The 26,220-nt window shown below is 46.2% G+C and overlaps 1 protein-coding gene across 4 annotated transcripts in view; it reads left to right on the top strand.

Moving 5' to 3' along the window:
• LOC146863669 (long-chain-fatty-acid--CoA ligase ACSBG2-like) overlaps nt 1-26,220 on the top strand; it is a 632,294-nt gene that overhangs the window by 570,557 nt on the left and 35,517 nt on the right. For all 4 annotated transcript variants that reach the window (XM_085627773.1, XM_085627776.1, XM_085627780.1 and 1 more), the window contains 2 exons: nt 14,487-14,626; nt 25,815-26,061. In XM_085627773.1, coding sequence (XP_085483899.1) covers nt 14,487-14,626; nt 25,815-26,061 — 387 coding nt within the window. The remainder of the gene's footprint in view (nt 1-14,486; nt 14,627-25,814; nt 26,062-26,220) is intronic.

The following is a 26,220-nucleotide window of genomic DNA, read 5'->3' as shown; positions in this document are numbered from 1 at the left end:
CATTGGAGGATAGAAGAAGAGGATTCTTTCAACAGTGAAACGTCTTTGATAATCAACCAAAAGCTCATCTTGTTATCAAAAATGTGTATCGCAGAAGAAATGTTGGGGCTGGGTGGCTCATCTGGGACACAGGCATGCACACAAAAGCAAAACTCTTTCTCACACATTACATTTATCAAACAAGCAAAATCCTACCTGAACTCTATTGAGGGAAACCGAACTTCCTTTCTTCTGTGATAAAACACATTGTTTCTTTGTATTGAAGGAACTGGCCAATGCGTTGATACCTGTCTTGGGTGATGCACTGGCCAGTTGAATGGTTTCTGTATTTACTTGCCCAGGCAAGCTCTAGCTGGTATTTTCCCATCTCCATTGTAAAATGATTCACAAAGAGGAGATATATGACCAGTTGGACCAGTTTTGGAATGTGCATATTATCCCAGTTTAGAATCGATTTAAACAATAACCCTTTATGCCTTACCAAAGGCATGGCCTTATTGGTACTCCCAAGAAAATCAATCAATCAAACCGGATTTATAAAGAACAGCTAAGAACTTGCAAGCGTATCTAGGCACTGGGTGCCAGGCTGCTCGGGTGGCATCAGTTGAATAGCCAGGTCTTGAGTACCCTTCTGAATTCCTGGAGGGAGGGTGAGGTCCGGAGATGGATGGAGAAGCTGTTCCAGGACTTCGCACTGAGGTAGGAGAAGGAGTATTCTCCACTGTTGCTTTGGCAGAATGGTGGGGGTGTGAGCGAGGGAGAGGGAGGCGGAGTACAGGAGTCTGGAGGGTTGGTGGAAGCTCAGGCAATGGTTGATGCATGTTGGTTCTTGGTTGTGCAGGGTTTTGTAGGTATGGGTCAGAATCTTGAATTGGCATCTCTTGTGGGTGGGAAGCCAGTGGAGTTGCTTCAGGTAACAGGTGATTTGGGTCCATCCGGGGAGGTCGAGGATGAGTTTGCCCGCTGAGTTCTGAATAGTCTGCAGTCTCTTCAGGAAGTGTTTGGTAATTCTTGCGTAGTGTACGTTGCCTTAGTCCAAGCGGCTGGTGACGAGGGCTTGAGTGACGGTGCATCTGGTTGAGACTGAGAGCCACTTGAAGATCTTTTGGAGCATACACAGAGTGATGAAGCAGGTGGATCTGGTTCTTCATGGTGAGTTTGCTGTCCAAGATGATGCAGAGGTTCTAGGCATGGTCTGTGGGGGTGGGGGAGGGTCACAGTTCACCAGGAGTCGTTCCAAGTTATGTTATATTATATGAGTTTATAGAGCGCACAAATTATCCCAGAGAGGATCTCCTGGTGCTTGAGCAGCCTGCACACGTCATAGTTTGTATAACATTAGAAGTTAAACAACCATGTTATTAAGTATTTTTTAAATGAAGGTAAGTCCAAGCAAGAACGTAGCTGCAGGGATAACTGGTTCCAATGTTTGGGGGCCGAGAAGGGGAGGGACCGGCCCCCATGTTAGGCTGTACCGATACGCCTAGCACATAACAGGAATAGTTCACTAGATCTAAGATGACGGGCTGGGATGTAAGACTGCAATTTGTTTTTCAGGTAGCTTGGGCCGCTTCTGTGCAAAGGTTTGAAAAATAAACAAAGCAGTTTAAAAAGAGCACGCTTTTTTTGGGAAGCCAATGAAGTGATCATAATATAGGTTCAGATGGGGCAGAGGAGGAAGGTTGCAGACCGGGTGGGCGGCCATGTTCTGGTCAACTTGGAGTTTAGAAATTAGGCCTTTATTTATTTTGATCGTTAGGGCATTGCCATAGTCCAGGTGACTTACAATCAAGAGGTTTTCTGACATGCAAAGGGATCCATTGAAAAACCTTCCTGAGCGCATACACATCAGTCCAAAACACTTGCCAGAGATTGAAATCACATACTCTTTCATAGAGAGGTTATTCTCGATGAGAACAACCAGATTTTGTAAAGAAAGTTTAGGGATTGGAATAGGTTCCAATTCTGTTGGCCAGCAATCATTGGAGCAGACTGTATGTGCCTTCCCAAAAAGCAAAAATTCAGTTTTACAGGAATTCAGCTGAAGGAAATTAGCTGTGATCCAGAAGGCAATGTTTATCGTGCATTCCCTGAATTGGAGTAGACTCTGGATTTTCCAGGTGTGAAAGCTATAAACCCTCTTGTAAATCAGCTTTTCAACACCTTCCTTCCATCAGCTACTCTGTAACCAAATTATGGAATCAGGCAAAAACTGTACCTCTTCTTTAAAAAAAAAACAGCCCGACATTACAGATCTGGCCAATTACAGACCGATCTCTCTACTTCCAGTTCTTTCGAAAGATCTTGACAAACATGTAAATCAGCAGCTTTCTTCCTACTTAGAAACCAACAACCTGCTACATGCTAGTCAATCTGGGTTTTGTCCCAACTGCAGGACTGCTTGAGGCAGTCTATTTCATCAGACTTAGCCTTGATTCAGGTGACAGGGCCCTGCTGGTTATGCTGGATTTATCGGCCACGTTTGATACTATCTCACACCACATCTTACTGGCCCGTCTCAGTTCTGTTGGAATTAGAGGGCATGCCTGGAATTTGCTAGCATCCTTTCTTGAAGGGAGAGGACAAGAGGTATGGCGCCCCACTTTTCCGTCTATTCCTCTCAAATTGAGGGTGGGAGTGCCACAGGGCTCTGCCTTGAGCCATACACTGTTTAATGTGTATCTCACCTCCTTGGCCATCCTGGCAGAATCAGTAGGGGCCACAATTGTGGCATACGCTGATGACACCCACCTGCTGTTCTCCTGGAAGAAAAACAAGTTATTTCCGGGTGAGAAAATGCAAAGTTGCCTCAGTGCAGTCTTTCGCTGGCTTTCATCAAATCAACTCAAATGCAATGCTGGGAAGACTGAGCTCTTGTTTGGACATGGAGCAGAGGTTTCTTGGCAGTCTTTGTGGCCAACTGATGCCACACCTTCTCAAAACTCATCAGTAAGAAACGTAGACCTTAAATTAAATGGACAATTGCTGTTTCACTCCCAAGTTAACACCGTGGTGGGCACTTCTTTTGTCTAACTACATATGTTTAGAACGTTTTTGTATCTCCTGTCTTTGACGGTGAGACAGCAATTGATCCAATCCTTGATCTCAGCGTGATTGGGAATGGACACTACCTAGGCCTACCTGACTACCTGATTGATAGGCTACAGCAGGTCCAGAACGCAGCTGCATGAGCGATTTTTGGTCTGCCCCGTAATTTCCCTGTATTAGGGCTTCTTCATGATCTCCCAATCAGGAAAAGGATCAGTTGCAAGATTTTGCTTTTCACCCAGAAAGCATTATACTGAACTGGCCTGGGTTACTTATGAGCTAGAATTAAGTTCTATACTCCCCGGAGAAACCTGCGCTCTGCCTTCCTCTGTCTTGCTAAAGCTCCACGGGTTAAGAAGGCATGGTCCAGGGGCAGATCTTTCTCTCTTCTGGGCCCCTCTCTGTGAAGTAAAATTCCTCTGGAACTCAGGTGCATTGAGGCTACCCCTTTATTCCAGAAGAAGCTCAAAACCTGGCTTTTTCCTAAATTTTAAATCCATACCCTCATTCCCCCTCGGTTAGCGCTTCTCCAGCATTAGTGCCAGGACACTCTGGAGTAACAGTCGTGCTCTAGAAATCATATACATACATTTGGCCCTATAGTGATGACAAGTTGAGTGTCCTCTGCATACGAAATGATATTAAAGCTACATGACCTGATAACTTTGGCAAAGGGAACCACATGTATTTTAAAAAGAGTGGGATTTAGGATGGATCCCTGCGGAACTCCCTTATCTAAGGCCATGATTCTGGAGATAAAAAAATCCAGCTGAACCGTATGGTTTGGATCCACCAAGAATTTGTTCAGCCAGTCCAGTGCTTTGCTTACTACATCAATCTCTGGATTAGGATTACATGAGAGATGGTGTCGAAGGCTGCTGAAAAATCTAGGAGAGCAAAAGAGACACAATTGATGGACGGAATGCAGAACAAATCAAAACATTCACCCCCAGTCAAGAGATCTGGGATAAATCCATCATTCTTTTGCTCATCATGCCACCCCAGTTTAGACCTGGCCATATGCATATCAGTCTTCACCCTGTGCCTCATGGGAACAGTCCAGCTGGAACTGCCAAGCCAGGTCCTCCCTGGACCGGAAACAAGCTTCCTAGGACCGGTTTCGGGGTTTCACCCCTCTTCAGCCAGGATAGCTTGATTCCAGTGGCACAGTGAGCCCAGGACCCACGCCTGGGCATACCTGGCACACTTAGGGCGAGAACGCAAAAGACACACAATTGATGGACGGATTGCAGAACAAATCAAAACATTCACCCCCAGTCAAGAGATCTGGGTTAAATCCATCATTATTTTGCTCACCATGCCGCCCCAGTTTAGACCTTGCCATATGCAAATCAGTCTTGACCCTGTGCCTCATGGGTACAGTCCAGCCCGAACTGCTAAGTTAGGTCCTCCCTGGACTGGAAACAAGCATCGTAGGACCGGTTTCGGGGTTTCACCCCTCTTCAGCCAGGGTAGCTTGATTCTAGTGGCATAAAGAGCACGGGAATCAAGCTATCCTGGCTGAAGAGTGGTGAAACTCCGAAACCGGTCCTAGGATGTTTGTTTCCAGTCCAGGGAGGACCTGGCTTGGCAGTTCGGGCTGGACTGTACCCATGAGGCACAGGGTCAAGACTGATTTGCATATGGCTGGGTTCAAACTGGAACGGCATGGTGAGCAAAAAACCGATGGATTTAGGCCCAGATCTCTGTACTGGGGTGAATGTATGACAGTGTTCTTGTGAGAAGTTGGCCTGGCATATGCTGGTCACTAGTTAAAGTGGCCACCTTGCACCAGTACAAATCGACTCTTATGGTAGATAGGTTTAAGACAACCTTTTAAAGAAAGCTATCCTAGTGGTAGCTGTGGAGAGCAGCCTTCAGGCTAAGTCTCAGTGGAATGTAAAGCAGCTTGTTTTACCTTATAATCTCTTGAATCACTAAATGAAAGGACACCACACAGGTATATATATAAAATATATATGTATTTATTACTAGACACACTCTACTAATCTCTTTATGAGATTAGAAGTCAAGTACATATGCACAAATCAACATTTCACAACAAGTTAAGCAGAAATATCGCTGGGGCCCTAGGGGCGTACCAGACCATATACTAAAAAAGAGGTTTAGGAAAGTCGACTTGAGAAGAGACAAGGCCTAGGGCCTTCAGAAGCGCTGGGGCCTCACTAATCCACCCAAGACAGGTAAGAAAAGGACCCACGGGAGACGCATGCAGTGTGAAAACACAGCCGCGGATCCCAATTGACTTCAATGGAGCAAGTCGCGATTGTAATTTTAAAGTTTTAGGGTACTTCGGGAGAGTCTACAAGCAAGTCACTTACAGGGTAAGTAGTTTGAGGGCCAACACACACAGGAGCACTCTAGTGCTGGAGTTAACTCACCCAGGGAAGCCGGGTGCATAGGTGTCTTTTGGTGTCGGGTCGCGTTGCTGCTTGTGAAGACAGGAGAAGTGTCCGGTGGAATCCAAGGCTGGATTCAGAAGAAAGAAGACCTGAAAGCAGAGGAGACAGTGTTCAAAGTCACTTGCCAGTGATCCGGGGCCAGGAAGATGGAAGCCCACAGCTGTCGGGTGATTTCAGGTGATCATGGGTGTCTTTACTCTTCAGCCACGAGGTGCAGGAGGCGTCGACGACACCCGAAAGCTGGATTCGGAGTGTCCCATGAAGTCTGCAGCTTACTGAGGTGTCGGCAACCGGATTGGAGCCAACAAACCTTGGCACCAGCAAGTCTCGTGGAAAGTGAAGAAAGTCAGCGGTGCAGACCAGCAAGGCCTGAGGGACTCACCCAGCGAGGGTAAGTCAGGGCAGGCCTGGAGCAACCAGGGGAGCCCTTTGGTTCTGTGGAAAAGTCTTCAGGGGACCCACAAGTCAACAGCAAGGGATCGCAAAGACGCCTCGGGAGGATTCACTTCACAGAAGCCCACGGTTATTGGGACTAGGTACGCCTCTGATTTTCGAAAAAAATCCTGCTGGAGGCTTGGGCCACACGTGGTCCAAAGCACAAGTTCGTAGAATGTCGTGAAGGGGTTGCACTCGACAATAGTGCACGGTACACGGATATTGCTGTTCCTCGTCACTCGTGGGGTCCACTCGCCTCAGTTTTGCTGGGGACTCACAATGGCCGTCGAAGTCAGGAAATCCACTTCCGGGGCTGCAGGGACTAAGGACTCTGGCGGGAGCGGGAAAGTTTGCGACTGTTGATGCAAAGTTTTGGTGCCTGCCAAGCAGGGGAGTCACTCCTTGACTCCAATGGAGATTCTTCAGTCTTCCAAAGGTAGTGGAACGCCGAAGGTCCAGGATTCTTCTTCAGAGCGTCGTCCAGGGATATCTAGTTTGCAATGGCAAGGGTTCCCTAACTTATACTGAAAGGAAGGGAGGGACTAGCTCTATGACCACTCCTATGGGAGGGTCAGGGGAGTGGGTGGCTACACCCACTTCCCTTTGTCCAGTTTCGCGCCAGAGCAGGGTCTGGTAGCCCCTGAACCGGTTTGAGCTGGCATATGCACAGAGGAGCCTACTGCTCCCCCTGTGCTGGACTTCAAAGCACCCTAGGAGTGCACTCACCCAGCCCCAATACGCTAAATCCTGTCTGGAAGATGGTTACACCTCCCTGTGACAGGATGCCTATTGTTGGGCCTCCTCCATTGCGAGTTTCGGTCAGCAGCAGGAGGGCAGCCCAGTGTCTGTGCTGGTGGCATCTATTTTGTGATGCCAGGGTTCTTCAGGATTCTACCGTGTTTCCACAGTGGGTACAGGTCTATCCCTCTAGAAGGGTGGGATCATACTCCCACACCAGTTACAGGTGTGGGGGTATGATTCCAAAGCATTTGACACCAAACACAACATGTTTTGATGCAGCTATCCCAAAGTTAGCATTTACTGCTAGGTTATAATGCACTCGAGTATATGGTTTAACCGCATCCACAAACCGCTACAGAGAATAAACTCTGAGGGAATAGACTCTGAGGACTGCAGAGGGGCCCTGCTCAGGCAGAGGCACCCCCTCACATGGAAGCCAAGCACCCTGCCCTCAGGATTGTTATGGCCTGCCTTAGTGGTGACTGATAGGTTTATATGTGTGTGTAAGGTGAGATATAGGGAACCTATATCTCTGTGAGGAGTGCTAAAACTACCTCACCCAGGCTGCAGTAGCATGCCTGTGGTGTCAGATTTAGTCTGCTTCCCAGGGGTGTCTTAATACATGCTTCAGCCCCTGGTAGGCCTGTGAAGTACCTATGCCCTTGGTAAATAAGGTACCATATACTAGGGGCTCATAAGGTACCACATGATCCAATCACTAGTGCATCTAATATGCACTCCAAGTTGTTTAGAGAGAACAGAGAGACTGGGGCCCTGATTAGCAGGGTCCGAGGCAGACTATAGCCAGAAACCAGTGTTAACATCAGAAAAAAAAGTGGGGGCAACATAAGTGCAGATCTTACTCTCCTACAGTTCTGCATTCTGTCCATCAACTGTTGTTTTTGCATTTGATAAATCTAGGAGAACCAGCAAAGCCTAATTTCCCTGGTCCAGGGCAAGTCTGATTGTATCGGTTACCTCCACCAAGGCTGTTTCCGTGCTACATGATGCGCGGAAACCAGACTGGGATGGCTCTACCAGGAGGGTAGATGGGGAGGTGTTGCTCACGCAAATCAGAACTTCTGTCTTGTCTGTGTTGCGCTTAAGGCAGTTGTTTTGCATCTATTCGGCGATGTTGGTTATGCACAGGTGGAAGTTGGTCCTTGTGGTCTATGGGTCTTCGGATAGCGTGAGGATGAACTGGGTGTCTTCTGCATCGGAGGTGATGTTCAGTACATGGTTTCTGGCGATGTTGGCCAATGGGGTCATGTAGGCGTTGAACAGAATATGGCTGCGGGATGAACCTTTAGGGACGTCGCAGATGATGATCTTGGACTCCAAGGTGAACGGTGGAAGGCGGATTTTCTGTGTTCTTCGGGGGAAGAAGAATGCAATCAATTTCGGGGTGTCCTCCAGGTTTCTGATCTGATGAAGCCTCTTGCTCAGGGTGTGGTGGGACACAGTGTCAAAGGCCGCTGAGCGGTCCAGGAGGATCAGGGAAGCTGCTTCCACAACACTTCCTATAAGCTCAACCGTATAGGGATCAATAGGATCCTTTGTTTACTTATTCTGTTCTGCCATGTCCCGCATCTTTGTAAAAGGACCAATAACATCTAAAAGCTTATCTTGGAAAGACACCCAGGTTCTGTCAATGCCCTTCTTTACATCACCGCCATATCTAGTTAAATTTGTAACCATGGAGGGATCCAAGACAGGTTTAGCTGCCTCAATCTAGTTATAAGATATTCTGCAACATGCTCAGAAGGCATCCAGATGTGGGACGAGTGAGAGATCAAACATTGGATGACCATTAGCATTCAGTATAATCGCAGCTACCACAACCAAATCATAATTTTTATCGGGGGTGGGGGGGGGCTCAATTGATTTCTTTTTTCTACATCCGAAGTCATGATCATTTCTATTACCATTCTCAAAATCTGCAGCTTTGTCATTAATATCATCATTTGTCATTTTTTAAGATGTTCAGACCCTTTACATGCCTTATTCCATACCTCGAGGCAAGAAGATCATGTGATCTCTGTTTTAATATAGCCTCAACATGTGATCTCTGTTGCACTGTAGCCTCACTGTGTGATCTCAGTTGCACTATAACCTCAACATGCAATCTGTTGCACTATAGCCTAAACATGTGATCTGTTTGACTATAGTCTCAACGTGTGAACTCTGTTGCACTATAGCCTCAACGTGTGATCTGTTGCACTGTAGCCTAAACATGTGATATCTGTTTTACTATAGCCGCAACACGTGATCTCTGTTGCACTATAGCCTCAATGTGTGATCTCTGTTACGCCATAGCCTAAACATGTGATCTCTGTTTTACTATAGCATCAACATGTGATCTCTGTTGCACTATAGCCTCAACATGCGATCTCTGTTGCACTGTGGCCTCAATGTGTGATTTCTGTTTGACTATAGTCTCAACGTGTGAACTCTGTTGCACTACAGCCTCAACATGTGATCTCTGTTGCACTATAGCCTCAACATGTGATCTGTTGCACTATAGCCTAAACATGTGATCTCTGTTGCACTATAGCCTCAATGTGTGATCTGTTGCACTATAGCCTAAATATGTGATCTCTGTTTTAATATAACCTAAACATGTAATCTCTGTTGCACTGTGGCCGAAACATGTGATCTCAGTTGCACTATAGCCTCAGTGTGCAATCCCATTGCACTGTTGCCTCAACGTGCGATCTGCATTGCTCTATAGCCTCAGCGTGTGATCTCTGTTGCACTATAGCCTCAATGTGTGATCTCTGTTGCACTATAGCCTCAACATGTGATCTCAGTTGCACTGTAGCCTAAACATGTGATATCTGTTTTACTATAGCCGCAACATGTAATCTCGGTTGCACTTTAGCCTAAGCATGTGATATCTGTTTTACTACAGCTGCAACATGTGATCTCTGTTGCACTATAGCCTAAACATGTGATCTCTTTTTTACTATAGCCTCAAAATGTGATCTCTGTTGCACTCTAGCCTCAACATGTGATCTCTGTTGCACTGTAGACTCAATGTGTGATATCTGTTTCACTGTAGTCTCAACGTGTGAACTCTGTTGCACTATAGCCTCAACGTGTGATCTCTGTTGCACTATAGCCTAAACATGTGATCTCTTTTGCACTATAGCCTCAACATGTGATCTCTGTTGCACCATTGCCTCAACATGTGATCTCTGTTGCACTATAGCCTAAACATGTGATCTCTGTTTTACTATAGCCTCAACATGTGATCTCTGTTACACTATAACCTCAACATGTGATCTCTGTTGCAGGATAGCCTAAACATGTCACCTCTGTTTGATTATAGCCTCAATGTGTGATCTCTGTTGCACTTATAGCCTAAAAATGTGATCTTTGTTGCACTATAGCCTCAACGTGTGATCTGTTGCACTATAGCCTAAACATGTGATCTCTGTTTTCATATAGCCTCAACATGTGATCTGTTGCACTGTAGCCTCAACATGTGATCTCTGTTGCACTATAACCTCAACATGCGATCTCTGTTGTAGTATAGCCTAAACATGTGATCTCTGTTTTACTATAGCCTCAATGTGTGATCTCTGTTGCACTGTACCCTCAATGTGTGATCTCTGTTTGACTATAGTCCCAACGTGTGAACTCTGTTGTACTATAGCCTAAACATGTGATCTCTGTTGCACTATAGCCTCAGCGTGCAATCTCGTTGCACTGTAGCCTCAACATGCGATCTCCATTGCACTATAGCCTCAGCGTGTGATCTCTGTTGCACTATAGCCTCCACGTGTGATCTCTGTTGCACTATAGCCTCAACGTGTGATCTGTGGCACTGTAGCCTAAACATGTGATATCTGTTTTACTATAGCCGCAACATGTGATCTCTGTTGCACTATAGGCTAAACATGTGATCTCTGTTGCACTATAGCCTCAACATGTGATCTCTGTTGTACTATAGCCTAAACATGTGATCTCTGTTTTACTATGGCCTCAACAAGTGATCTCTGTTGCAATATAGCCCAAACATGTGATCTCTGTTTGACTATAGCCTCAGCATGCGATCTCTGTTGCACTGTAGCCTCAGCATGCGATCTCTGTTGCACTGTAGCCTCAGCATGTGATCTCTGTTGCACTATAGCCTCAACGTGTGATCTCTGTTGCACTATAGCCTCAACGTGGGATCTCTGTTGCACTATAGCCTCAATGTGGGATCTCTGTTATACTATAGCCTCAACTTGTGATCGCTGTTGTGCTATAACCTCAACATGTGATCTCTGCTGCACTATAGCCTCAGTGTGTTTAATCTCTGCTGCACTGTAGCCTCAGCATGTGATCTCTGTTGCACTATAGCCTCAATGTGGGATCTCTGTTGCACTATAGCCTCAATGTGGGATCTTGGTTATGCTATAACCTCAATGTGTGATCTCTGTTGTGCTGTAGCCTAAACATGTGATCTCTGTTGCACTATAGCCTCAACGTATGATCTGTTGCACTGTAGCCTAAACATGTGATCTCTGTTGCACTATAGCCTCAACATGTGATCCCAGTTGCACTATAGCCTAAACATGTGATCTGTTTGACTATAGCCTCAATGTGAGATCTCTGTTGCACTGTAGCCTTAGCATGCGACCTCTGTTGCACTGTAGCCTCATCATGCGATCTCTACTGCACTATTGCTTCAGCATGTGATCTCTGTCGCACTATAGCCTCAACGTGTGATCTCTGTTGCACTATAGCCTCAATGTGGGATCTCTGTTATGCTATAGCCTCAACTTGTGATCGCTGTTGTGCTATAACCTCAACATGTGATCTCTGCTGCACTATAGCCTCAGTGTGTGATCTCTGCTGCACTGTAGCCGCAACGTGTGTTCTCTGTTGCACTAAAGCTTCAATGTGTGATCTCAATTGCACTATAGCCTCAGTGCCCCAGAGTGTGATCTCTGTTGCACTATAGCCTCAGCGTGTGATCTCTGTTGCACTATAGCCTCAATGTGGGATCTCGGTTATGCTATAGCCTCAATGTGGGATCTCTGTCGTGCTATTGCCTGAACATGTGCACTATAGCCTCAGCGTGTGATCTCTGTTGCACTATAGCCTCAATGTGTGTTCTCTGTTGCACTAAAGCTTCAATGTGTGATCTCAATTGCACTATAGCCTCAGTGCCCCAGTGTGTGATCTCTGCTGCACTGTAGCCGCAACGTGTGTTCTCTGTTGCACTAAACCTTCAATGTGTGATCTCTATTGCACTACAGCCACAGTGCCTCAGTGTGTGATCTCTGTTGCACTATAGCCTCAAAGTGGGATCTCCGTTGCAGTAAAGCTTCAATGTGTGATCTCTATTGCACTTTAGCCCCAGTGTGTGATCTCTGTTGCACTATAGCCTCTGTTGGATTTGGCCCTTTTTGCCGGGTCATCCCTGAACATTTTGCCTTCCTCCTGTATTTTTTTCAGACCTGTTGTTGGCTGTTTTATGACTCTGGGCACTTTACCACTGCTGACCAGTGCTAAAGTGCATATGCTCTCCCTATTGTAAATTGATGTATGGATTAGTGATTCCATGATTCGCTGGTTTGGTTTACTTGTCAGACCCTAGTACAGTGCACTGAGTGTGCCCAAGGCTTGTAAACCAAATGCTGCTAGTGGGCTTGCAGCACTGGTTGTGCCACCCACAGAAGCAGCCTGTTAAAGTGTGTCTAAGGCTTGCCGTTGCAGAGCCTGTGTGCAGTCTCGTACTGCCATGCTGACTGGGCAAGTGCACCCACTTGCCAGTCCCTAAACGTTCCCTTTCCTTCATATCAGACACCCTTATGGTAGGCCCAAGGGCAGGGTGCATTGTAAGTGTAAGGTAGGACAAGCCCTGATGTGTGTGGCATGTCCTAATAGTGAATTACAGCCATTTTCGTTTTTCAGTATTGCAAGGCTATCTATTCCCCATAGGCCAGAATGGGCAGTTTGATTATTACATATTATAATCCTAATAGACTCGGGGAATATGGTTCGCGTTTAGTATGCCTGAACTCAGAATGATAAAATACATCTTTTAGTGAAGTTGCTTTTAACATTCTGTGTTTGAAAATATCACTTTTAAAAGTAGATATTTGCTTGTCTAACCATCCAAACCTGCCTCTGCTAGGCTGTGTATTCCTTGTCTGGAGTTTGAGTTGCAGGGGCTGGGTAATTTCAGGGGGCTGGGGAATTCCGGGAGACGGGGTGAGTCAGCACAGGGCTGAATAGAGAGATCTCCATGTAGATGGGTGGGAGGAGTTACATATGGGACCTGAATAGGGCTGTGCTTTCCCTCCACAACGCTGGCTCCACCTCCTGTGGTGCGTCTGATGTCTCTGCCCTGCACTGTGAAAGGAAAGAAGGAGTCATGTCAACAAAGTGCTCCAGGACTGACCAGAACTGGTTTGGACTAAACAAAGGCCTCTCTGCCTTCAGAGAACAAAGAGAAACTTGATATAAATATTGGGACCCAAACCCCAATATTTATACCCAAGATCACTTTGGGAAGCAAGAAGAAACCTTTGCTGAGGAGTGGAACCAGACGAAACTGAGGAGAGACTATCCCTACGCTGAAGTGCTGCTTGGGGGATTGGCCTGCAGTGTTTGCCTGACTGCCAAAGAAAGGAGAAAGGACTTTGTGTGCACTTTTATTCAACTTGTGAAGGATCTCCAAGGGCTTGGAAAAGAGCTTGCCTCCTACTGAAGTCTCAGGGACAACAGACTTCACCCACCAGCTCCCCAAGAGTTCTTTTAAAGTGCCTGCAGTTGTGCTGTACTTTTTGAGGACTTGCGTGTCGCAAGGGGCTGGAAGTGCGACTCAAGAACAAGAAGCGTGCCGCTGAACTGCCGCTTCACAATACGAAGCGCCTCGCACCACCGGAGAAGAGGATTGACGTCGCAGCAGATGCCGCCGCATCACCGGGAAGCGTGTCGCAGAAGTAACATTGAGCCATAGCAGGTCCACCGAAGCGCCTCGCATCGCCAGGAGAAGAGGATCGACGTCGCAGCAGACGTCACCGCATCACTGGGTAGCGTGTCGCAGAGCCTGTCGCAGCTCATCGCAGGAGACGAGGATAGACGTCGCATCAGACGCCCCCGCATCTCCAAGAAGCGTGTCTCAGGGCCTGTCGCGGCTCGCATCGTTGTGGAAGCAACTCGCATCACCAGGGGAGAAGATCGACGTTGCAGCAGACGCCGCCGCATCACTGGGAAGCGTGTCGCGGGGCCTGTCGCGGCTCGCATAGTGTGGAAACATCTTACATCGCTGGAGAAGAGGTCGACGTCGCAGCAGACGCCGCCGCATCACCGGGAAGCATGTCGCATCAAGAAGAAAGCGCCATCTTTGTTTCTTTGCACCAGGTCTTCAACGCATCACCATCCTTGCAACATTTTCGTTGTCTTGCGTTGCGCATCTTCAGGTACATTGAACTCTGAGTGTCGCATTTACCATCTTAAGAGAACTAAGCTAAATTCTAGCATTTTAAAGTAACAGTATTGTGGATGTTTGTCGTTTATGGTCTTGTGATAAATCTATATAAAGAATACTTATTTTTTATATGTGTGGTGTCCATCTGTAGTGTTGTCACTTGATTACTGTATGTGTTCCAAATGCTTTACACACTGCCTCTGAGATAAGCCTGTCTGCTCGTGCCAAGCTACCAAGGGGGTGAGCAGGGGTTATTGTAGGAGTGTACCCCCTTACCCTGACTAGACGCAAGGGTCCCTATTTGTCACAGGTACCTACCTATGCCAACTAGATACCCCCAAATCTAATAACCTCAACGTGTGATATTTGTTGGACTATAGCCTCAATGTGTGATCTCTGGTTTTACGCAGAGCTCATCATCACCGCAGGAGGTGAGAACATTGCTCCGGTTCCAATCGAGAATGCTGTGAAGGAGGAGCTGCCGATTATCAGTAATGCCATGCTGGTTGGAGACGAGAGGAAGTTCCTGTCTATGCTGCTCACATTGAAGGTTAGAATGGTTGTGAACACACATTCAGCTAGGAGCATGATAGGAGATCTTTCTGTGCTATATCGGTCCGTCTTCTATAAACGACCTCTTCAGACATGTACTTACCCATGAACCATGCCCTGTTCTTTAGTGGGTGCAGTCACTTGCAAAAGTTACAGACTACTGGTACATGCTCTTCCTTTTCATCTTATTTATTTATGTTATTGGTGTTATTTATGAAGCGTGGTTATGCTTACGTAGAGAACTTAGAGCCTGATTAGGATGACGGTTGGACCGCCACCAATGGGCCGTCGATGGCCGTCCAACTGACCGCCAGCCCTTTGGTCTGATCGCCAGATTACAATCCATGCGGTCAGACCCTAAACAGTCAGGGGGAAAAATGCGGCGTCCGACAGGATCAGTGATTCCCGTCTGGGCGGTGGTTGCAATCCCTAATGGAGGGGGTGCCGAGGTAGCTACTGCTGTCGGGATTACAATATCCCTTTCTGAAAGCCTTTTCATTTCAGAAAGACCGCCATGAAAAGGCTGTCGAAGCAGATTTTGAGGATCCCATACATGGTCCCCTTCCATTGTGCACATGTAGTGCCCCCACGTACCTCCATTCACCATGTGCCATGCACCACACAGTGCATGGAGGTGCAGGAAGTGCTCCTTTACACAGCGGCTTGTGCTGCAGCCCTTTTCCCGGGCCGCTGTGTAAGGAGTATTTTGCACCTGCCAGCCCGGTGTCGCATCGTAATGTGGTGGTCGGGCTGCCTACTGCTTGTCGGGTGGTCTCCTGACCACTGTGATAGTGGTCTGCAGTTCTACAGATCAATATTGTAATTAGGCCCTTAATAACAACATACAGAAATCATGCATAAGAACACGACTTCAGTGGGGACTATGATGAGAGAGTAACCCAGCAATGTAGTTAAGAGAAGCCTTGACCTACAAGTTAGGAAAAGTAACTTATTTAGACCTTTCCTGATTTGCACCAGTAACTGAGGCCTGAGGAACAGAGGTAGGCAACTTCAGAGTATTTTTAAGTATATGTTTGCTTTCATATTTTCAAATAAACAAACAATTGCAGTAGCAGTAGAAAGCCTCAGTTAGGACCACAGACTATCGCTCACCCCCACACAGACCAAACAGCTTGTTTCTTTAATTCCCGTTCAATGTGAGAGTAGCAGTAGATTGACCATTATGTCCCACCGCATGATTGTCTATGACGTGGTAAGTTCTCCATGTACCTCATACACATTTTCATATCGGCCAGCCATTGCTGTTTATTAGGGCGCTGCTGAGACCTCCAGGTTTTAGCAATGGCTGTTTGCTACCACACATCCCAGCAGGCCTAACATCAGCTGGGCAGATCCTCCTCAAGCAGGATCCCACACACAGCAAATTGCGAAGTACCAGAAATAATTCCGCAGGTATTTCCTCTCCCAGTACACTTGCATGTTTGGACATCCACAAAGAGCATGAAGGAAAGTGCCCTCCACTCAGTTGCACCTCATACATGTGGAAGTTTGATCTTTCCCCATCCTATATAGTTTGCTCCTTCATAGCATACTCTAGGTTGGATTCGAAGTTGAATCAGTCGCAACTGGGATTGTATTGCCAGCTCCCTCGGGTGCATCAGTGCTCCTTCCCACTCAATGTCCCCCTTCTCACTTGGATCCCATTGTCAGTTTGCCTTCAGTTTCCGGAGATTCTCTAGTTTATTACTATGAGGAATCCTATATATCACAGAAGCCGCTTTTGTCTCAATCTTCTCCATGATCACTCTGCCTTTCAAGGGCATATTATCTTGTTGTTCCATCCAGTCAATTATTTCCACCCTCAAAGTGAGCCTGAGCTGCATGTATTTGTAATACTGTGTGTAGGAGAGATCGAATTCTTGTTATATGTCATGAAATGATTTTGGCCTCTCCATGTTCCAGCATTCCCTACCTCGGTAATCCGCTCCAAGCGTTGGAAGCCTGTCAGCTTGGTGACCTCTCCTAGTACCTCCCCTCTCCTAGAGGTGTCTGTCTCGTTATTACTCCCCGTGCTGTCACACAATTTTTGGCTTTGCCCCAGGCCGCTAGAATTGTCCCAGTTGTCCCAGCAACACCCCCTTCTCTTCCTCCCTTTAAGGGCGTGAGAGTGATGCTCCATTGGGATTCTCTAGGTTCTGGCCATTGAGTCATCTCTACGCATGAACTTCCAGTCGTAAATGGCCTGGAGCTGAGTGGCCCAGTAGTATGCTCTTATATCCGGTAGTTCAGCTGATCCATAAAGAGTCTGATGCACGATGCATGGCTTCTTCCCTCCCCATAACAAGCTTTGTGGAGTATTGTCCATCAGATAAAACACAGATTCCAGGACCTCAAAGGGAGTATTTAGTCAAACCTATGAAAGTTTAGGCACGTTATCATTTTGAAGATAGCAGCCTTTCCCATTAGGGTTAGGGGCAGCAAGGTGGCGCAGCTGGCACCTTCCTGCGTCTAGCTGGAATTCATGCATCTTTAACTCCAAATAATTCTGTCCCAAAACCTTGAATTATTGGCTGTTGCATAGATACCGAAGCATTTAAATCCATCATCCACCACCTGGAGGCCACCACCAGTCAGATTATCCTCGTCCCGATCCTTAGTTTTAGAAATTATAGATTTATTGACATTTATTTTGAATACCACATGTGTGTGCAACTCAGTGTCTTGAACCCTATGCCAAAAAAGCATGTTTGGTTGTGCTTTCTTTGGAAGTCTTCTGAATGCCAACCTAGCAGGGGTGTGCTTCTTGTAAGAAAGATGATTATTATTTGGAGTGGGCACTTGCCCACCTCAAAGACCAAACTATTCCATCATGATGAACCCCAAAAGTCCAATTAACCTGAGCTCCACACCTGGTTACTATGGCAGAGTAAATAGGTTTAACTTAGGGTAGTGTGGAAAGTATTTATGCTTTACCAAAAACAGTAATCAAATAAAAATACCATGCAATAAGAATCCCAACCCGGATTTGAAACAGATTCAATTTTATGACACCAGAATGACAAAAAATCCCACAAGGGGAACTGGAGATATGAGTTTTGAAAGTTTTAAGTGAAAATAGCACCAATGATTGTCTATGGTCGCAGTAGACCAGGATCTAGGCACACTTTGAGGCTGACCACAATGTATCCGATGTTGGATACACCAAGCGGGACAGCCCGTTGAACGATTGTACCTTCTCCAAAATGGAAGTCAGAATCTTTCAGCGAGGCAAGGCAGCAGGCTGTATCTGGGAAGGTCTCACCGAAGTCAGATAGACATTCCCATTTTCATTTACTTGTGAAATAGACTTATCTTGCTTCTTTACAAGTCAAATGAAGTTCCAGGGTAGATTTCAACTGTACTCTGTACAAGAGGAGAAAAACCACTTCAAAACTGACCCTCTGTAACAAAACCGCACCCATGGGTCCAAAACCGGCTCCCACCCTTCCTGCCCACCCCGAAATGCCTGGTGCCCGCTATGGTCAGTCCGGCCCTGACTAGAACTTGTTCTTGGACCCCCTTTTGGATGGCTCTGGCACTCCTCTGATGTCTGCCATGGCCAAGATAGAGGCATCCTAAGTGATATATTGTCTGATCATGTCCTTACGGTACTGTGGAGCTTTCTCCACCCTACTGATGGAGGTTACACTTACTTTTCCAATCTGCATAACGTGGAATCTGGAATAGATGACTTCCTCTTGAAAGCATCTCTTTTCCCGAGACTTCAGTCCTGTGAGATAGGTATTCAATGTGTTTCCGAACATGCACCCATCTTGATATTTCTTGACGTTCATCTAGAAGCCTCACATGAGGGAACATGGAGAATGGATACAACGCGGTATAAACTGCTGGAGGAGAAAAGGAAATTAATTGATTTGACTGAGTGACTATATAGATCTTAATCTTTTAAGACACCACCCTTTTTCCCCAGCTCTTTTGGGCAGCAAGTAAAGCTTATGTGAGGGGGTTAATGCTACAAGACTCTCAATAGGCCAAACAACAAGCAATCCATTGGAAAAGGGACATGGAACACAAAGTTGAAGCCATATCGCAGGTATACCAGCGCACGTTGTCAATCAATCAAAAGGACTTTATTTTCGATCACTGTGGATCATAAAAGTACACCATATGATTCCACACTTACAGACACACAGTACAGGTAAAACATCTCATTATGAATAACCATTTACAATCAATATACAATCACAATAAAATGAATCAGTCGAAGTGCATCAGTGTATGTGCAAAAAATGGGAGTTCACTATAACAATAGCAGTAAATAAAACGACTAGTTATTTACAATTTCAAACCTTCATCAAGGTGTATTTGGGGAGAGAATGGGACATGTTTAAAACTAGACTCTTATTAAAAGCAAAACATAGAATAATTAAAAGACCTTCACAGCCTATCAACAATACAGCAATATAAGTTGACCAAAATACATATTAAAGTGCTATGTGCTTGTACGATGAACCAGAACCCCCGATAGAAACTTTACGATGCCATAGTAATTGGTACACCCCAAGTCCAAGATCCTAGAAACTGACAGGGGCGTACTTAGGGCGACTGACCCACACAGCCATTAAAAACTTGCATATGCAGAATACAATCATACGTGTTGTGTTCGTCTTCAATATTCTGTACGCCTCCTTAAATCTCCTAACTCCCAGATTTCTGCAAAGGGGAGCAATCCATTTCAAACAGGATTAGGAGTACAAAGGACAAAAAAATAAAACATGTTCCGGTGATTTGGAAACCCCTAGAAAACAGGGACTTCGACGCTGTTGGACTTGGCCCTTTTTGCAGGGTCATCCCTGAACTTTTTGCCTTCCTCCTGTATTTCCTCTGACCTGTTTTTGTTGGTTTCATGACTCTGGGCACTTTACCACTGCTGATCAGTGCTAAAGTGCATATGCTCTCCTTACTGTAAATTGATGTATCAATTTGCGATTCCATGATTGCCTGATTTGGTTTGCTTGTCAGATCCTAGTACAGTGCACCAGGTGTGCCCAGGGCTTGTAAATCAAATGCTGCTGGTGGGCTTGCAGCGCTGGTTGTGCCACCCACGGAAGCAGCCTGTAAAGTGTGTCTCAGGTCTGCCATTGCAGAGCCTGTGTGCAGTCTGGTACTGCCATGGTGACTGGGCAAGTGCACCCACTTTTCAGTCCCTAAACCTTCCCTTTTATTCATATCAGACACCCCTATGGTAGGCCCATGGCAGGGTGCATTTTAAGTATAAGGTAGGACATGCCGTGGTGTGTGTGGCATGTCCTAATAGTGAATTACAGCCATTTTCATTTTTCACTATTGCAAGGCTACCTGTTCCCCATAGGCCAGAATGGGCAGTTTGATTATTACATATTATAATCCTAACTGACTCGGGGAACATGGTAGAAATTCGAGTTTAGTATGCCTGAACTCAGAATGATAAAATACTTCTTTTAGTGAAGTTGGTTTTAACATTCTGTGTTTGAAAATACCACTTTTAGAAAGTAGGTATTTTCTTGTCTAACCATCCAAACCTGCCTCTGCTATGTATTCCTTGTCTGGAGTTTGAGTGACAGGGGCTGGGGAACTCCAAGGGGCTGGGGAATTCCGGGAGACAGGGTGAGTCAGCACAGGGCTGAATAGAGAGATCTGCAACTAAATGGGTGGGAGGGGTTGCACCTGGGACCTGAATAGGGCTGTGCCTTCCCTCCACAATGCTGGCTCCACCTCCTGTGGTGTGTCTGATGTCTCTGCCCTGCACTCTGAAAGGAAAGAAGGAGTCTTGTCAACAAAGTGCTCCAGGACTGACCAGAACTGGTTTGGACTAGGCAAAGGCCTCTCTGCCTTCAGAGAACAAAGAGAAACTGGGTATAAATAATGGGACTCAAACCCAAGAAACCTTTGCTGAGGAGCGGAACCAGAGATACTGAGGAGAGACTATCCCTAAGCTTGAGGGATTGGCCTGCAGTGGTTGCCTGACTGCCAAAGAGAGGAGAAAAGGAACTTTGTGTACTTTATTCAACTTGTGAAGGATCTCCAAGGGCTTGAGAAAAGAGCTTGCCTCCTGCTGAAGTCTCAGGGACAAAAGACTTCACCCACCAGCTCCCCAAGAGTTCTTTGGAAGTGCCTGCTGTTTTGCGAGGCTTTCTGAGGGACTGCGTATCGCAAGGAGCTGGAAGCGTGACTCACGAGCAAGAAGCGTGTCGTCGAACTGCCGCTTCACAACACGAAGCTCCTCGAATCACCGGAGAAGCGGATCGATGTCGCAGCAGACGCCGCCGCATCACCGGGAAGCGTGTCGCAGGAGAATAGTTGAGGCATTGCAGGCCCACCGAAGCATCTCGCATTGCCAGGGGAGAGGATCGACGTCGCAGCAGATGCCGCAGCATCACTGGGAAGCGTGTCGCAGGGCCTGTCACGGCTCATCACCGGAGAAGAGGCTCGACGTCGCAGCAGACGCCGCCGCATCACCGGGAAGAGTGTCACAGGGCCTGTCGAGGCTCGCATCGTTGTGGAAGCAACTCGCATCGCCAGGGTAAAGGATCGACGTCGCAGCAGACGCAGCCACATCACTGGGAAGCGTGTCGCAGGGTCTGTCGCGGCTCGCATCGTGTGGAAACATCTCGCATCGCCGGAGAAGAGGATCGACGTCGCAGCAGACGCCGCCGCATCACCGGGAAGCGTGTCGCATCAAGAAGAAAGCACCATCTTTGTTTCTTTGCAAGAGATCTTCAACGCATCACCGTCCTTGCAACACGTACGTTGTCTTGCGTTACGCATTTTAAGGTACATTGAACTCTGAGTGACGCATTTACCATCTTAAGAGAACTAAGCTAATTCTACCATTTTAAGTACAGTATTGTGGATTTTTGTCGTTTGTGGTCTTGTGATAAGTCTATATAAAGAATACTTATTTTTGATATAAAAATTGTGTGGTGTCCATCTGTAGTGTTGTCACTTGATTACTGTATGTGTTCACAAATGCCTTACACACTGCCTCTGAGATAATCCTGTCTTCTCGTGCCAAGCTACCAAGGGGGTGAGCAGGGGTTATTTTAGGAGTGTACCCCTTACTCTGACTAGACGCAAGGGTCCCTATTTGTCAAAGGTACCTACCTCTGCCAACTAGAGACCCCCAAATCAAACAGACGCTCTCTCCTGTTTTACACCAGTTACTTTTAAAGTGATTTAGGGGTAGACAGCCGTACCTAAACTGTAGGTATAATTTCCTCGCTAATGGGGGTTCGATTTCATCCAGTGTAGGCTCAAATAACAGGGTCTGTTTAAAATTCATAAAATCATTTGAAAGTGATCCATTACAATTCATTATCAAATCTGTTTCAATAAAATAAACATTTTTTTTAAGACTATACTTATTAATCTGTCATAGAGTTTCTGGTTCTCGCCAATAAGCAACCGATCCTAGCTTCACTAGCAAATTCGTAACCGCAAGCATCCAGGGTATCTTAACCACACAAGATGCTATCATCAGCTCACGAAGGCGCACCTTGTCACCCACTTTTCTATGATGATTAACTTCCCAAAAATATGAGCTAAATACTCATTGCAACAGCTGATAAATCACTACTATGTCTTTAACATAAGCACTATGAATACAGGGAAAAGGCAGGCCGGCTTCTTGCTTTTCAATTGAGGCAAAGAACAGCGCACGCTCCCATCTCAGTGTTGCATAACAACACTGGTGGTTTGCTTACATGCCCCCGTTGAAATCCTTCAGGAATTTTCTTATTACTACTCAGACCTTTATGTTTCTGAATCAGTGGAGGATCTAGAGCGGGACCATTGCTCTTTTGCATACCTCTACCTTCCACGGTTGACCGCTGACAGTCGCCAGTACCTAGATCGCGACATAGGGGAGGAGGAGATTGCATAGGCCATCAAGTCTGTCATCCGGCAAAGCACCCGGGGTAGATGGCTTCTTGAGAGAGTTCTACAAGATCACAGCCCAACAATCTATTCTTCTCCTACAGTAACTATTCCAGGAGCTGTCACCTAACAATGCCCTTACTGGAATTGATCAAATCCTCAATTTCTTTGATGCCTAAACCCAACAGGGATCACATTCGATGTGAAAACTATCATCCAATCTCACTCCTCAACTCAGATGTGAAGATTTTAGCCAAAGTTCTGGTGAACCCCTTGAGAAAAATATTCCATCTTTCATTCATAAAAATCACGTGGGATTCATACCAGGTTGTTTATCCCAGAATCACCTGCGCACTTTATGCGACCTCGTATGGACACTTTCGCCCGTGACACCGAGCAACTTGCCCTTTCCCCCGATACTGAAAAGGCATTCGACAGGGTCGAATGGGATACAGAGCAATGGTGAAAATTGGATTTGCTCCGACATTCCAAGCTTAGACTAAAGGGTTATGTTACACCCCCATAGAGTTAATATGCTGCAATGGTTTCCGTTCCATTCCCCTGTCCATTCCGAGAGGCACTAGGCAAGGGTGCCCACTGTCCCCTCCTGCCATTTCTTTTGGCACTGAAACCCGTTGCGACTGCTGTTTGGACTTCAAGTATGATAAAGGAAATACCTACTGTGGTGAGCAAACTAAAACAGATGCTCTATGCTGATGATATATTATTGACCCTGTCGTTCCCCGCAACCTCCATTCCAGCTGTCATGGATATAGTGAATGACTTTTCCACCTTTAGTGGCTACCGGATTAATTGGGTGAAAAGTGAGGCATTTCCCATCATGCCAGTTACAACTATGGCTTGCCTCTCTGGTTTGCAGTTTCAATGGATGCTGAGGCTTTTGAAATACTTGGGCGTCCTTCTTGGCACCTCCCCTCAGACGATGTTGACGGATAATGTTAAACTTCTTACTGACCGCCTTCAACATGATTTCGCCAAAAGGGGACACCTGCAGCTCTCGTTCTGGGGCAGAACCAAGACTGTCAAGATGGTAGTTGCTTCTCAGTTTTATTACATTTTGGAATAATACCTATACCAGACCCTGACACTCCAACAAAAACTTAGACTCCCAGTTTTAATGTTAGGATTGGCAGGTACAGACTCTTAGGCTGTCAGCCTCAAAACTCTACGTCAGAACTATTGCAGGGAGGGCTCTGCATCCCGCCCTTGGAACTGTATCACCTGGCTATACATCTCTCCCAGCTGGCACATCATTTTCACTCCTCCCTGGAAACCCCGGACTGGCTACTTATGGAAAAGCATCTTCAGAGAGCACCAGATAATCTGCCCACACTCTACAAGGGAAGACTTTCTGTCCCCTCTCGCATGCAGCCATTCCGCCGGGGTACACGTCAGATCTGGAACTCGACTCTTAAACTCTTGTATCAAAAAGGTTTCTGCACTCTTAACTTACATTACCTATATGGAATAACGAGGTTTTTACACACAATGGGTAGCCCCTTTTCTGGCCATCATAGATCAACAGCGGAATTTTGACTTTGGGTCACCTGCTGCAGGCAACTAACTTCAGATCCCTTGATGACCTTCAACGAGAATTTCATCTGGAACCTGTGCAGCTCCTTCAGTGCAGGCAATTGAGGGCCCTGCTTTCTCAGCAACTGGGGAATGACTCTCAATCCCTGGGTGATTCCACCCTTCATAGGTACCTGTATATATGGGGCACGCATAAAAAACGAATCTCTGGCTTGTATGATACATTTGCAGCCTACAATTAGGTCAACCTACCATAGATGGCAGTCGCACCTTGCTGGCTCCATGGACGAGACCGACTGGAAAGAGATCCTCTGTGTCCACATTGTCGGCATTAGCTGATACGGCTTCCCACGATTGGGTGATATATAAACTCAATGACCTTCTCAATATTTAGGACAATATATGGGGATCCTTTCTGTCTTAGATCACTCCCATTTGATATATGCCGCTCCCCCCCCCCCCGGTCCGGTTGATGCTATTGGGCCTCTGGTTGGGACAGGACTCCTATCAATCTCTCTTCCGTCAGGGTGACGACGCTGTATGTGTCTGAACTGGCGAATGGAACAGTTCACTACTTTCGTTTTTTTAACCTTTGTTTAGTACGTCTTTTTGACCCTAGACATTGGCTTGTCTAGTACCTTGGTGGTCAATACTTAAATCCCCTGGAGACTGAGGGGCATATCAGCAAGGAACGGCGATGAATAACGCAAAAAGCGCTTAGCGCTTTGTTATTCATCGCCGTCTATTTCTAGAATTTATCGCCCTGGTAGCGCGTTATCAACAACGCGTTGCTCCAGGGCGATACAAATTCCAGAGGTAGCGGGGGAAATCGCCGTTTTGCAGGGAACATCGCTGGTTTTCCAGCGATGTTCCCTGCAAAAGGGCGATAACCTTGCTGATACGACCCTGTGGTCGTAGCAGCATAATCCACCCCCTATGTTAGGGGTGGGTAAGTCAGGATTTTAGCAGACGTTAGTTTTTGGAGAAAACAGCGGTTTTCTCCAAAACCTAACGTTTTCTAAAATACTGGGGCAGCCTTGTAAATATCGCGATGTGCACATCAGCAACATTTGCAAGGCTGTACTGCCCAGTGACGCCCACTTTGCATCTCATTAGAGATGCAAAGGGAGGTGTCGGGGAAAAAGGGTGCTAACATGCGATTATGTATGTTAGCACCCTTTTGTAAATAGGGAAATAGTTTTATCTCCGCTTTTTTGGCTTTTAAAGCCAAAAAAGCAGAGATAAAGCCCTTGTTAATATGCCCCTGATTTCTTTGGGAAGACAAGTGTCTATACTCTGATCTATGGAGCTGACCCTTAGTTTCTGGAGGTTTGCGAGGGATGCTCTGTCCCATGATATTCTGTTATTCATGTTCCTTGATTGTGTAAATGCTTTTGTAGTGTTTAGCAAAGCTTTTCATTAGCGTACCTGTACATATTTACTACTGTGCAGAAAGTACGTTGATTTCATTGTATTGAACTGCTAATACTTTCATAAAGCTTTTGGAACTTTAAAAAAATATATTGGGAAAGGAATCTTTCAAGCGTGTAGCCTTATGATCTACTGAGAGCATAAAGTCTACGAGGTCAGTATTGTCAGAAGTGAGAAGGAGGCAGAAGGGATATGGTCGAAAAAGTCTGCAGGGACTCTACCTCTACAACCCTCAAACTTGTAATATGTCCCCTTCTTATACACATAAATGCACATATATTTACAATGAAAGAAAACCTGCTGACACCCCCTTTTATTCTTTTCAGTGCAAGGTTGATGTACAGTCTGGAGAACCACAGGATGAACTAACTCCCGAAGCCATCCAATTTTGCCAGCAGCTGGGAAGCAGTGCCACCAGGGTGTCGGAGGTGGTAAGCTCCAAGGACCCCGCCATATATGATGCCATCAATAAGGGAATGGAGCGGGTTAATAAGAGGGCTATATCAAATGCCCAGAAGGTACAAAAGTGGACCATCCTGGACAAAGATTTCTCCATTGCTGGAGGAGAGCTGGGTAAGTCTAACAACCATTTCAGAAGATCTTTATAGCTCTTGGTGATGGGTGAATACCGGAATATGAAGCGTTTTACATGGACCTACAAAACATTGACTATTATGGTAAGTATTTACTTACTATTAAGTCCACATCTACAGATGTCGATGATGAGATACA

The sequence above is a fragment of the Triturus cristatus genome, chromosome 2_1, assembly GCF_964204655.1.
Source record: "Triturus cristatus chromosome 2_1, aTriCri1.1, whole genome shotgun sequence".
Lineage (NCBI taxonomy): Eukaryota > Metazoa > Chordata > Amphibia > Caudata > Salamandridae > Triturus > Triturus cristatus.
The sequence above is the reverse complement of the archived record's forward strand: the minus strand, read 5'-3'. Positions and strand labels throughout refer to the sequence as shown.